This window comes from Micromys minutus, assembly GCF_963924665.1.
Source record: "Micromys minutus genome assembly, chromosome: 1".
Lineage (NCBI taxonomy): Eukaryota > Metazoa > Chordata > Mammalia > Rodentia > Muridae > Micromys > Micromys minutus.
In genome coordinates, this window is record NC_137969.1 from 243,604,656 (window position 1) to 243,616,673 (window position 12,018).

Below are 12,018 nucleotides of genomic sequence, written 5' to 3' on the forward strand. Positions count from 1 at the left end.
TAACCTCCCAGACTCCCTGACCCTGTTTCCCGGTGTACTCTCCACCCTAACCTCTCTGCAGATTTTGACATCCAACTGTCCGACCTCAAGTCACAGAACCCCAACATGCCAATGCCACTCCTGACACCCTCTAAGTCTGAGCTTCCTCCTGGGGCCCTTGATACCATATGTTCACAACACCTCCATTCGCAGGACCTCTGAACACAACACACACATTCCGGTGGCCCCCAGATACCCACAGGTTTGTCCTGGAGGCGACACACACACGCACACAAATGCACACACACACAAGCTCCAACTTCTTGGAAGCCCGGGGCTGGCCTCTGGCCTCTGGGGTCGGTGAGCCTCTCCACCCGGCGCGTCGGGACTCTAGGGCTCCGACACAGCCCGCCCGCCCAGCCGAACGCCGCGTGACCGGAGGACCCCGCGGTCCCCAAGGGCCTGGCCGGCGCACACCGCGCGGCCTGCGCCTAGTCGCCCGGCCGCGCCCCTGCTCGCGCCCCGCGCCTCAGGCCTAGCCCGGGAGGCCGCGGCAGCCCCGCAAGCCCCGGTGCGCCCGCGCGTACCGTTGGCGATGAGCTTGGCCGACAGCTGCTTGACGAGCTCGGGGATCCGCTCCCATTGGCACTCGGAGCGGCAGCGCTCGATCTCCGTCTCCAGCCGCGAGCCCGCCTTCCTGGTCGCCATGGCCGCCCTGGCCGGCCCGGCGCGCGCCCGCAGGCCCCGCAGGCCCCGCCGCCGCCGGGCCCCGCGCCGCCTCCCGCTGCGGCCGCGGGCTCCGGCTCCCGGCTCGGCGGCGTAACGGGAACGCCGGCCGGGGAAGGGGCGGGGAGCGGGCGGCGGCGGGCGCGGCGGGGCCCCGGGCGCCGCGAGGAGCGGCCCCTGCCGGCCAGGGCCGGAGCCGCAGCGGGACGGGGCGGAGGCCAGACGGACCGTGAGGAGCGCGGGACAGTGCTCAGGAGCGAACCTGGAGCGGTGCGGGGTCGAGCCAGCGCAGCCACGCCGCGGACGCTCGGGGACCCGAAGGCCTGGGTGCCTAGTGTGAGGGGGCGTGAAGGACGAGTCTGCCTCGGCCGGTCCTGCCATCGCAGGTTGCCTGTGCTGGCCTGGGCCCCTCCTCAGGCTCCCCTCTGCCCCAAGCAGCCTCTGTCCCCAAGTGGCGGTGGAGACTCATCCTCCTCCAGCATCTGTCCTTAAAGTGTGCTGGAAGCAAGTGGTGTGTGTGTGTGTGTGTGTGTGTGTGTGTGTGTGTGTGTGTGTGTGTGCAGCTCCCTTGCCCTCTGAGGAGAATAGCAGCTCATCAGTGGGGCTCCCAGGTCTTGACCTTGTAACCGAGAGCAGGGTCAGGTGTCTAAACTGAACATTATTTCACCTGTGCATTTATTCGATAACTGTAGAGTTAGAGATCACCTACACAGAGCTAGGTAGTGCTTTGGGGCCGTGGAAACGGAACGAAGCGGGTATAAAGCTTTGCTGGTGCACGTTCGTGGAAATGAGTTTCCATTAATTAAGCAAAATAGAATAGCAAATTAGGTTAAGGGATGGTTAAGGATGGTGCTGAAGTGATATTTGACAGTCTTAAAGATGAGCGAGTCGGGGGGGATATAGGGAGGAGGGCAGGTCATTACTGGCAGAGGGACTATTGAGAGCACAGGCCTTGGGTTTACCATATTTGGTGAGTTAGGAAAGGGCCAGAGTGGCTGGAGTGGAGGGAAGGCAAGGAGCAAGCAGATGAGTTCAGAGAGGAGGGGGCGGGTGTTAGTTCATGCTGGGCCTTCTGGACCATTAGAGAGACTGGCTTTCTCCTTGGTGAGATAAGGAACCTTCGTGTTAGTCAGGCATGAAATGGCATGGCCTGCAAGTATGGGCATGGCCAGTATCTGGGAAAGTTGGTCAGGGAATGTGGCTTCAAGGGCAGTAGGGGTGTTGGACTCTGCAATACTGCATCTGAGGACGTAATTCTGGCAGTACAGTCACCAGGTTCATCGTCTCCAGTGTCTCCTCCGGCTTTCCCAAGCTGTCAGGGGCCGGCTCTTCTCCAATGGCCCGGGGATAACCAAGGACAGACTCAGTCTTTGGTTTATTTGATCGGCAACTGAAAGTCAGTAAAGAAAAAGTACTTAGGGTATGATCAGCACCACACTAAGGCAGCCCGAGGTCCTCAAGGTGATGGAAGCAGAGCAGATGGGGCTCAGACACTAAGGACAGCCCAAGGACAGGCAAACAGAACAGCCAGAGGAAATGAGAACAAAGGAGTCTCCTCGGGAGCTATTACACTGTTACTAACAAATCGAGCCAAGCAGTCTGTCTAAGAGTGTTGGCTTGGATTATTTTTCCTCTTCAGCCTCAGGCCAAAGGTCACTAAGAAACCTTGTTCAGCTGACAGTGACTGGCAGTTCCCCTGCATGGTGGCTCGCAGAGAATATCAATGTCATAACTTTACTTGGCCCCCATGGCTACAGTGTAAGGCAAAACGTTGAGTCTGTTTCCTGGCCTGTCTCTTGGATAAGCTGCTTTTCCGAGTGTGGGAGATGCCAGGCAGTGGGCTTTAACACCCCACCCCCACCCTCTTCTCCTCTTCCTATCATGTGTACCTGTGCAATGCAACAGTAAGAACTTAATTACAGGGTAGAGGAGATTAGGCCACCGTTCTAACAGCTCTGTGCCTCTTGCACACACCACAGTCTGAAGTCAGCTATTACACAACAAATACATATGACTTTCTTTGGATCGGTTCTGGTTTGAGTGTATGCTCCTAGGTTCCTGTGTTGGGAACTTGGACCAAAGGGTGGAGATACTGAGATGTGGGGGCCTTTAAGAGGGAGGCCTGGTGCAAGGGCCTTGGACCAAAAGGGAAGCTGCCCTGGCAAGGAATGAAAGTAGATCTGTGGGTGGGGCCCCAACTTTGGATGTGAGTTGTTTTAAGAGTGAGTCTCCGTCTCTAGCTTCCTGTTTGTGGATGCAATGTTTCCCCCCATCCAATATTGTATTAGTTTCTCTCCATTGCTGTGCAACTTGACCAAGGCCATGGATTTTGATAGAGTAAGGGTAAAGGGGCATGAAAAATGGTGGGATGGAGAAAATGATGTAATTACAATTTACACACACACACACACACACACACACACACACACAAACAGGACCAAGGTAACTCACAGAAGAAAGGAGGTGGTGGTTTCAATAGGAATGGCCCCGTAGACCCATGTGAATGAATGTTTGGCCCCTAGGGGTAGCACTATTCGGAGGTCTAGCATTGTTGGAGTAGGTGTGTCACTGTGGAGGCAGGCTTTGAGGTCTCAGTTGTTCAAGCTATGCCCAGTGTGGTTCACAGTCTCCTGCTGCTCACTGATCACGATGTAGAACTCTCAGCTCCTTCTCTGGCACTGTATCTGCCTTGATACCTCCATGCTTCCTGCCATGATGATAATGGACTGAACCTCTGAAACTGTGAGCCAGCCCCAACTGAATATTTTCTTTATGATGGTTGCCTTGGTCATGGTGTCTCTCCACAGCAGTAGAAACCTAACTGAGGCAAAGGTTTTATTTGGGTTTCCAGTTCCAGAAGGAGAAGGGTCCATGATGGTAGAGCAGAGGTGTGCAGGCTGAAGCCGGAAGCTGAAGACTCACATCTTGAACCACAAGCTGGAAGCAGAGTGAATAAACTGGAAATGCCATGAGTCTTGTGTGTGTGTGTGTGTGTGTGTGTGTGTGTGTGTGTGTGTGTGCTCGATCGAGTGCATGCACGTGCTCCTATTACACATCCTAAGATCTTCACAAAAGCTGAAGCTGATACAAACACTGCATTCTTCAGAACTGTGAGGTAAATACACCTTTTTTTTTTTTTTTTGAGTAAAATCATTTTGCCTCTGGTGTTTCATTATAGTAAAGAAAAGTGGGGCTGGAGAGACGGCTCAGTGGTTAAGAGCACTGACTGCTCTTCCAGAGGTCCTGAATTCAATTCCCAGCAACCACATGGTGGCTCACAACCATCTGTAATGGGATTAGACGCCCTCTTTAGTTGTCTGACAATGGCTGCAGTGCACTTGCACAGGAAAAATAAACAACCCTTTAAAAGAGAGAAGTGAACAAACAAACACATGACTATGCTCCGGGGTCCACATTGACCAGAGCTGAGACCAGAGAATTTTCAGAGCATCTCCTTGATGTACCCAAAATTTGAGTACAGAGGTTGGAAGCAGAGTCTAGAACATGGTCCACTTAATCTAGCACAGAAAAACTTCTGGTATTCATTGTGAGCAGCTTGAGAGCTGGGCCCTGCAGTTTCCGAGACCTTACCAACTAGGTAATGTTTGTCCTGTGCTGGCCACCATATTAGCCCTGAAGAGGCATGAGAGAAAATTTCCATGAGAGAAAATTCCAGATGATGTTACCAGCAGGTGGTACAAGGTAAGATCAGGAGGAGGAGGTTATTCATGCTAATATAATAGCACTTATGCCAACATCTCATTCTCCGTTCATTCTGGAATTACAAGTTTGACAAGCTTGTGGAGAATTATTGCCTGGGGCCTGGTAGAGTCAGAAAGGAAGCCACAAAGAAGTGGGAGGTCAGACCTCAGGCAAGATCTCTGGGAAAGGTTGCCTGGAGCAGCAGAGATGGGCAGGGGTTCAGAGGATCAGGTAGCTAAGGAAAAGACCCCTCAGAACCTGGAGCTCTGAACCACTAGGCTAGGAGAGAGGTGAGCCGATCAGAGAGGGTTTTAGGGTAAGGAGCCTGTGGCTAGTGTGGAGGATGCTCCTGGGAAGTCACTGGTAAGAGCAGGAGTCAGTGCCTCTGTCCTTGCTCTTCCCTGGGTCTGGTGAACCAGAAAGCTTCAGCAGCGTCCCATGTGTTCCCTCATCCCTTCTTTGAGGACTTTGCCTCAGAATGATGTCCTCAGGCAGGCCTTCCCTGACCATCCTACCCAACGTCTCCCCACATCCCTCCACCCTTCCCTTCACCTCAGCTGGATTTTCTTCTTGGCAGCTGTTCTGCACTCACTGGCTTGGAATGGATTGTTGACCTGCCTTTACTGGAGGAAAGCTGCAGGCTTGCAGTGTGTGTGTGTGTGTGTGTGTGTGTGTGTGTGTGTGTGTGTGTGTATTCTATCACAGATGTGTCCTTGCCCAGGAGAAGAATGCCTAACATGTAGTAAGCATGTAGTAAAAAGCCCTGGTTCAATCCTTGGCCCTGAATAAGGTCCTGCCTGGTAACACACCCCTATAATCCCAACACTTGGAAGGCGGGAGTATCATCTTCAGTTGTTAATATATAGTGAGTTTGAGGTTAGGGTGCGTAAAATCCTGTCTCCAAAAAAAACCAAACCAAATCAAATTAAAAAAAAAAAAAAAAGGAAGGAAAGAGGGAGATAAGAAAGGAGGTGGGTTGTTGCTATGCAGGCATCCCAAACTTGAATCTCCTTGAGGATATACCCACAGGGGAGTGGGTACCTACCAGCTGAAGCAGATGGTTTGAGTTTAAGGGTGAGATGAAAATCTAAAAAGAAGCAACAAGATTTAAACATACTACCAGAGAGCCAGCATTTCTAACCTTTGACCTTGCACTGCCAGGGCAAGTAGCCTTGTCATCTAATTATATGTAAAAAGACATATAATCAAAAACTTACACAATAAAATAATGAGATGCATACTGGCAAGGCTACTGATTATCCCAGCGCCAACTGTCTCTACCCTTGGCATTGCTATACTTCTGCACTTGCAGTTGTTTGTTAAGTCAGTTTTTGGATACTTTGTGTAAGTGTGATATGTACCCCTACCCATGGCATGGTTGGGCGGTTGATTTCTGAACCCTGTAAAATTGTAGCAAGTTGTGCAACCCACTTCTCTACTCATCTGGAGTTCCCGAACTCATCCAAACATCACGCGCAGGAGCTCCTGTTTGTGTGATGCATAAATCCATGGGAGTTCAGCAGCTTGGTCAAGCCTCTAGTGCCCAGAGTGCCTTCTGTGAAGAAGGCCATGGTTGGTAAAAGCCACACCCATGCTAATGCTTGAAGCAGGGTTTTTAAGGATAAAGTAACATAGCTCTCTGTCCCTTCCCCTTGCAGTACCCTGGCTTTCTCGCCGTTCCCCCCTTAAGTGCCATCTGTAACTTCAGAAGCCCTGGACCCCTTCTGGTTGTGGAAAATCCCTGTGAGTGACCTTGGTCCCATTTTTTGGGCCTGCCTCTCCAGGTACATGACTTAGTTTATGTCTTTTGAGAAGACCCAGGCTGGCCCAGCTCTGAATTTTAATCCATGCTAACCACACACTGAGTTGGACACCATAATCATCATCTGTTCAAAACTGTGACGCCAACACTCAAGAGGCAGGGACTGCAGGATCACAAACAAGTTCAAGGCCAGCCTAGGCTATTTGGTGAGGCCTTTATCTTGGGGGATGGGGTGAAGTAAAGAGATGAAAGAGGACAGAGCTTATATGTTGGGAATCCCAGTCTTAACACTGGGACACTTTCTGTTGCTGCCTTTGTCATCTGCCTTACCATCTTTAAGAAAAGTGAACAGTGGACACCTACACGTGTAAATGAACTCAAAGCCAGAAACTACTCAGGTACAGGAAAGTACACTGCCAAGCTCCTAAGAGGGACACCAGATTGCTCTGTGAGCCTCCTAGCAAATTAGGTACAGAAGCACACATGTGGCGTGGTTTGATTCACACAATGCACTTGAAGTAACTCAGACAAATGATGCCAAGAGTGTAGCTCAGCGATGGTGCATGCTTGGGTGCACAAAGCCCTGGCTTCTTCAATGCACACACACTTAAACACAAATGAGGTTGATGTCACATTCAGAATTTTAAAGAGAAACCAGGAACCGGGGAGACACATCAAACAGTTTTAATGTTCATCTAAAACATCATACCTCGAATAGAAGTTAGCAGGGAACAGTGAGGTTCGCTGCTAAAAAAACATGGGTAGAGGGAGAAACTGAGGCATGCCAGTTATTAGGGAAGATGACAGCACCAGCTATCTCCAGAAATCACAGGCCCAGCGCAGGAGATGTGCACTGTGGCCGGTTGAAAGGAGTTATTCGGCTCTTTTCAAGACTTTACCGGCTATGGGATCCACTGTTACAAGACACAGAGCCCAGGTTTGCAAACCTGCCTAGGAACTCAAAGGCCTGAAGCTGCGCGGCTGAGCTAGCAGAGTTTTCTTGAGGTCCAATGAGATGGACAGGAGCAGCAGCAACAGCCAATGAAACTACTTTCTGATGAGGTCATTGAGTTCTTCGGCGTTTCATTGGTGACTTTTGGGCTGATGGGCAGGGCTTGCTGGGGCGGCGCTAGCACTGGCGCCTGGGTCAGAGCTTTCTTCCAGCTCCTGCGTCTGCTAAGGGGGCTGAGTTATCCAGAGCTTCTCGGCAGCTAGAAAAGAAAATGTCCTGGGAGAGGAAAAAAAAAATCTTGTTGCCCATCTGAGACCTTTTCTTTTTTCTTTTGCATTTTAATCCAGGCACACACACTAACGGTTTAAAGCTCTGGTCACTTTACAACTCTGCAATGACATCCTCACCTTGAGATCCTTCATCACCAGCTTTGTTGTTGTTTATAAATAGGGAAACTCAACCCAAGTGACCTGTTCAGTCAGTGGAGCGGGGAGGACAACAAAAGCGAGCCCCAGGTCCCTGCTTTCCCAGGGCAGGCACTCTCGACCTTGGGTCATGGCCCAGGACTTTCTCTACAGCCAGACAGCAAAACCCTAGGGCCTGGCTGCTTTTAATAAATCATTGTCCTTTCAAAGTACTGCCCAGAATAGTCTGTGGTCACTAGAAGCTGACAGCCTTGTCTATTTTAGGACATAATTTCCCGACGACGGTGAAAGTGAATGGTGTGAATCTCTGTGGCCCCCATTACATGGGTTCTTGCCAAGATGTTTAAAAGAAAAGATGTATTCAGGATCGTTACGACACTTTCATTTAATAGAGCAACTGATTTTTGTTCCTCAGGATCCAGGAGGAAGCTGAAAGTCATGGGAAAATAGGAATGGGGAGACCCCAGACTCCCTCTTGAATTAGAGCAAAGAGTCTTAAGTACAGTGTGCTGAGAGGCAAGGCAGCTACCAGAGCACCTCACAGGCCAAAGAAGATGGCCACTATAAGGGAGAGAGGCCTTTGCCATGCTTTGTAGCCGACTGGGACCCTGAGCTCTTCTGTGTATGAGGACACTCCCAGGTGAGGAAGACCCCTTTCCTTACAAACTGAAAGTGACATGCACTTGTAATGTCAGATACCTTTGTGGCATCCCCAGGCCCATCAAGCTGATGCCCTTGGGATTGGGCGTACATTCTGCCCTGGGGGCTCCTGGCCAAAGCCAGTTAATAAGTACGGCTAGCAAAGCAACCGGGGTTCAGCAGAGACGCAGTAGTCTCTCAGGCTGCCCAGTCCCAAGGGATGCCTGAACCTCTGTCCTGGGCTGATCAACTTCCCAGCTGCTTGAACTCCGGAGATTTATTGTTGCTTACCTAACCTGGCCTGTCCTTGTGGTAAAATCTGTCATGGGAGAAGCTTCTTGAGAAGGCGACAGGGACAGGCCCTAGATGGGCCAGAAGAGGGGTCCAAAGTCTTACTTCAGATTAAGTCCTGAGGCTGCAGAGAGAAGTGAGTCATAGCCAGGTCACGTGGGACATCCATCCAGCAGCTCCTTTCAGGGGTCACATGGGGTCATGGGAACAGTGACATCTCAGAAGTCTTTCTGCAAGTGGCTTTCTTCCCTTTCCCAGTGTCTTAAGATGTGTGGGCTTGTTTCCCTCAGTGGAAGATGGTCATGTGGCAGTGACTTAACCCAGAGAGATACTCTGGGACGTCTCTCCTAGACAGTCATCTATCACCTATTAGTTCAGCTAGGGTAAGACCTGTCTACACTGAAGAGGAAGGCTTCAAATGCTCTTCCCTGGCCCAAGACAGCTTTCCAGATTGTGCCTTCAATGGGTGCGGCTCACAGCTCTGCTTCCTAGACATCCCCGAGTCTCAGAAGGACACCGGGCTTGTACACTTCTTCTCCATTTGGGAAACTCTGGGGTCATGTTGCAATCTCAGAGGCAGGGACAGGATTTTCTTGGAAACGGTTTGAGACATCAATGGTACCTGAGGATAGAGAAGGCTGAGGGAGCCTAGAGAAGGCAAGGGAGGGGCAGCCCCAGACAACCCTTCCTGCTCTCCACATCCAGGAGCTACAAGCCGGAACCTTTCCCTGTAGACGAGACAAACTTCGACACTCACCCTTCCTCAGACTTGCCTGAGGTAGAAAGGAAAAGTGAGAACTAGCTGTCGAGGCCTGAGCTGCTAGTCTGTCACCACAGATCTCAAAGTGCAGTCGCACATGGACAAGCTGGGGACGTGTGCCCACACCTACGATCTAAGAAGCACAATCCAAAAAGAACATGAATCAGGGCCTAGCTATCCTCAGCACTTACCAGCCTGGGTCCCTGAGCCATCGGGTTTCCTACTGTGCCCGGCAGGTCTCCTCTCTGTTTGGCAGCTCCTCATCCCCTCAGGCCCAGCGGGCTTGGGACCCCATGGGCACTGTTAGCCATGTCTTTACCTCCTCATCCCCTCTGCTGCCCAGCAGTCAGGGACTGAGTCTTAGCCTGTCCCTGGGAGGCCCACTCATCTACCCTCTGGGTTTCAAGGAGCCCCTGAGGAAAGAGGTAAAGCTACTCAGCAGCCTTGTTCCCCTCAGGCTACTCCTCCTTGCACAGAGGAGAGGCTGGAGATACTGGACATTTCCTTTCATCCTCTTCCTTGGACTTGGTGGTTGTATTACAAGTACCCACAATCTGTGATCCCAGCAATGGGGTCTCGGCTACTTCCTATTTCCCACATCACCTGACAAGTGCTGGACCCACCACCTGGGTTGTGAATAAATAAATAACTCTGACTCCTAGAGGCCACCCCCCCACACACACACAACATTTGGTTGTATTCGAGAATGATGTGATTTTGATTCCTAGCACAAGTTCCTGGTGTAGGTGCTCAGTTCAACAGCTGTTGGGATAGCTGTCACCACAATTGATCTCATAACACTGTCAACCTCCCAAGAGAAGTCTGTACTGGGCCACTCCCCATTTCTCCCCCAGGGCTAAGATTTTCTGTCTCTATGGACAGGAACTCAAGCAGGTCAGGAAGCAGGAGCTGATGATGCAGAGGCCATGGAGGGATGTTACTGGCTTGCTTCCTCTGGCTTGCTCAGCTTGCTTTCTTATAGAATCCAAGAACTACCAACCCAGAGATGGCACCACCCACAAGGGGCCCTACCACCTTGATCACTAACTGAGAAAATGCCTTACAGCTGAATTTCATGGAGGCATTTCCTCAGCTGAGGCTCCTTTCTCTGTGATAACTCCAGCTTATGTAAAGTTGACACACAAAACCAGCCAGTACAGGTATACTGGGTTATTTCCAGTGTAGACTGTTGTGAGTGAGGCTGTTGTGTGTGTTGTCTGACTGTACATTTTCACTCCACACAGGTACTAGCTCAAGAGTGGAATTGCAGGGGGAATTCATTGTTTTTTTTTTTTTTTTTTTTTTTGATGCTGTGATAAAGTAACGTATCTAAAGGCAACCCAAGGTAGAGTTTATTTAGGTTTACGGTTCCAGAGGGACAGAGTACATCATGTAGGGAAGGTACAATGTAATAACAGAAGCAGAAATGGCACAACATGCCATTTTGTTGGTACCCAGAAAGCAGAGAAAATAAACAGGAAGTGGGGCAATGGTATAAACCTTCAAAGTCCAGCATCCAGTGACTATTTCCTCTCAGAAAGTATGGAACCCCCTAAAGGTTCCGTACTATCCCCAAACAGAGTTACCAACTGAAGAACACGTGGTCAAATACACGAGCCTAGTGAAGCGTTCCTCATCCAAACCGCACTGCATCCCATGGTGACTTCGCATCTAACCTCTCTGAAGAACTGTCAGCCTATTTTCCCAAACAGCTATGCCATTTTATTATATTCTCACCAGCAAGATATGAGCTTCAGTGTCTTCCTCTGTAAAGAAAGCGGGAACTGTCACTCTCTTACCCTCACGCCTTCCAAATCAACACTATGATCTAAACAATGTGGAACTCTATTAACTACAAATAAGCAGCCAGTTTTGCAGTGCCCCATGCAATTCAGCTCTGACACCATCTACCTGAAAAAAAAGTCAATCTTTTCTCACAGGCCAAAGGTTCAGTGTCCAAGGCTGTCCCCATTCACCCCCAATGCCCAACCTCAGACACCAACTGAAGGCCCCAAGCTGCTCTGCCTGCGCTTCTGACCAACAGTAAATCAGGTTTCCACAACTTCTTGATTTTTGTGATTAATCTGTAAAGCAGCCCACAGAACTCAGGAAGACGTTTTCTGCTTTGTTAGAAAGAACATTACCAAGAATTCATACGAGAAGACCCACAGATGAGAAGGCGTTTGAGAAAGAGTATGGGCTCCCATACCATCTTGGATGTGTGTCTCTCTCCAGGAACTGCCTGTGTTCAGCTATCTCAGTGGTCTGACGAAAACAGCATCCTTTGAAGGGGGTGGGTGGCAGCTACCAGGTATACAAAAAGATCCTTACCATTGGGAAGAGTCCAAGGATGATAGTTTTTTTGTCAGGAAACTGAAAGACCACACGTGAGTTTCCTAAAGTCATACTCCCTAAAGTCACACTCCAGTCCTCCACGGTTGTGGTGTTTATTCCAGTGATCCTGTGTGAGATGACACTCCATGCTGTCTTAGTCACAGTCTCTATTCCTGCACAAACACCATGACCAAGAAGCAAGCTGGGGAGGAAGAGGTTTATTCAGCTTACACTTCCACATTGCTGTTCATCCCCAAAGGAAGTCAGGACTGGAACTCAAGCAGGTCAGGAAGCAGGAGCTGATGCAGAGGCCATGGAGGGATGTCACTTGCTGGCTTTTTTCCCAAGGCTCTATCAGCTTTCTTTCTTATAGAACCCAGGTCTACCAGCCCAGGGGTGGCTCCACCCACAATGGGCTGGGCCAGGGATGGCTCCACCCACAATGGGC

The 12,018-nt window shown here is 50.4% G+C and overlaps 1 protein-coding gene across 4 annotated transcripts in view; it reads right to left on the reverse strand.

Annotated features, from left to right (window-relative positions):
• The window catches only part of TTC7B (tetratricopeptide repeat domain 7B), a 200,357-nt gene extending 199,527 nt beyond the window's left edge, over positions 1 to 830 (reverse strand). For all 4 annotated transcript variants that reach the window (XM_080915923.1, XM_080915922.1, XM_080915921.1 and 1 more), the window contains exon 1: positions 567 to 830. In XM_080915923.1, coding sequence (XP_080772049.1) covers positions 567 to 687 — 121 coding nt within the window. In that variant the 5' untranslated portion in view covers positions 688 to 830. The remainder of the gene's footprint in view (positions 1 to 566) is intronic.
• Positions 831 to 12,018: the final 11,188 nt, after the last annotated feature.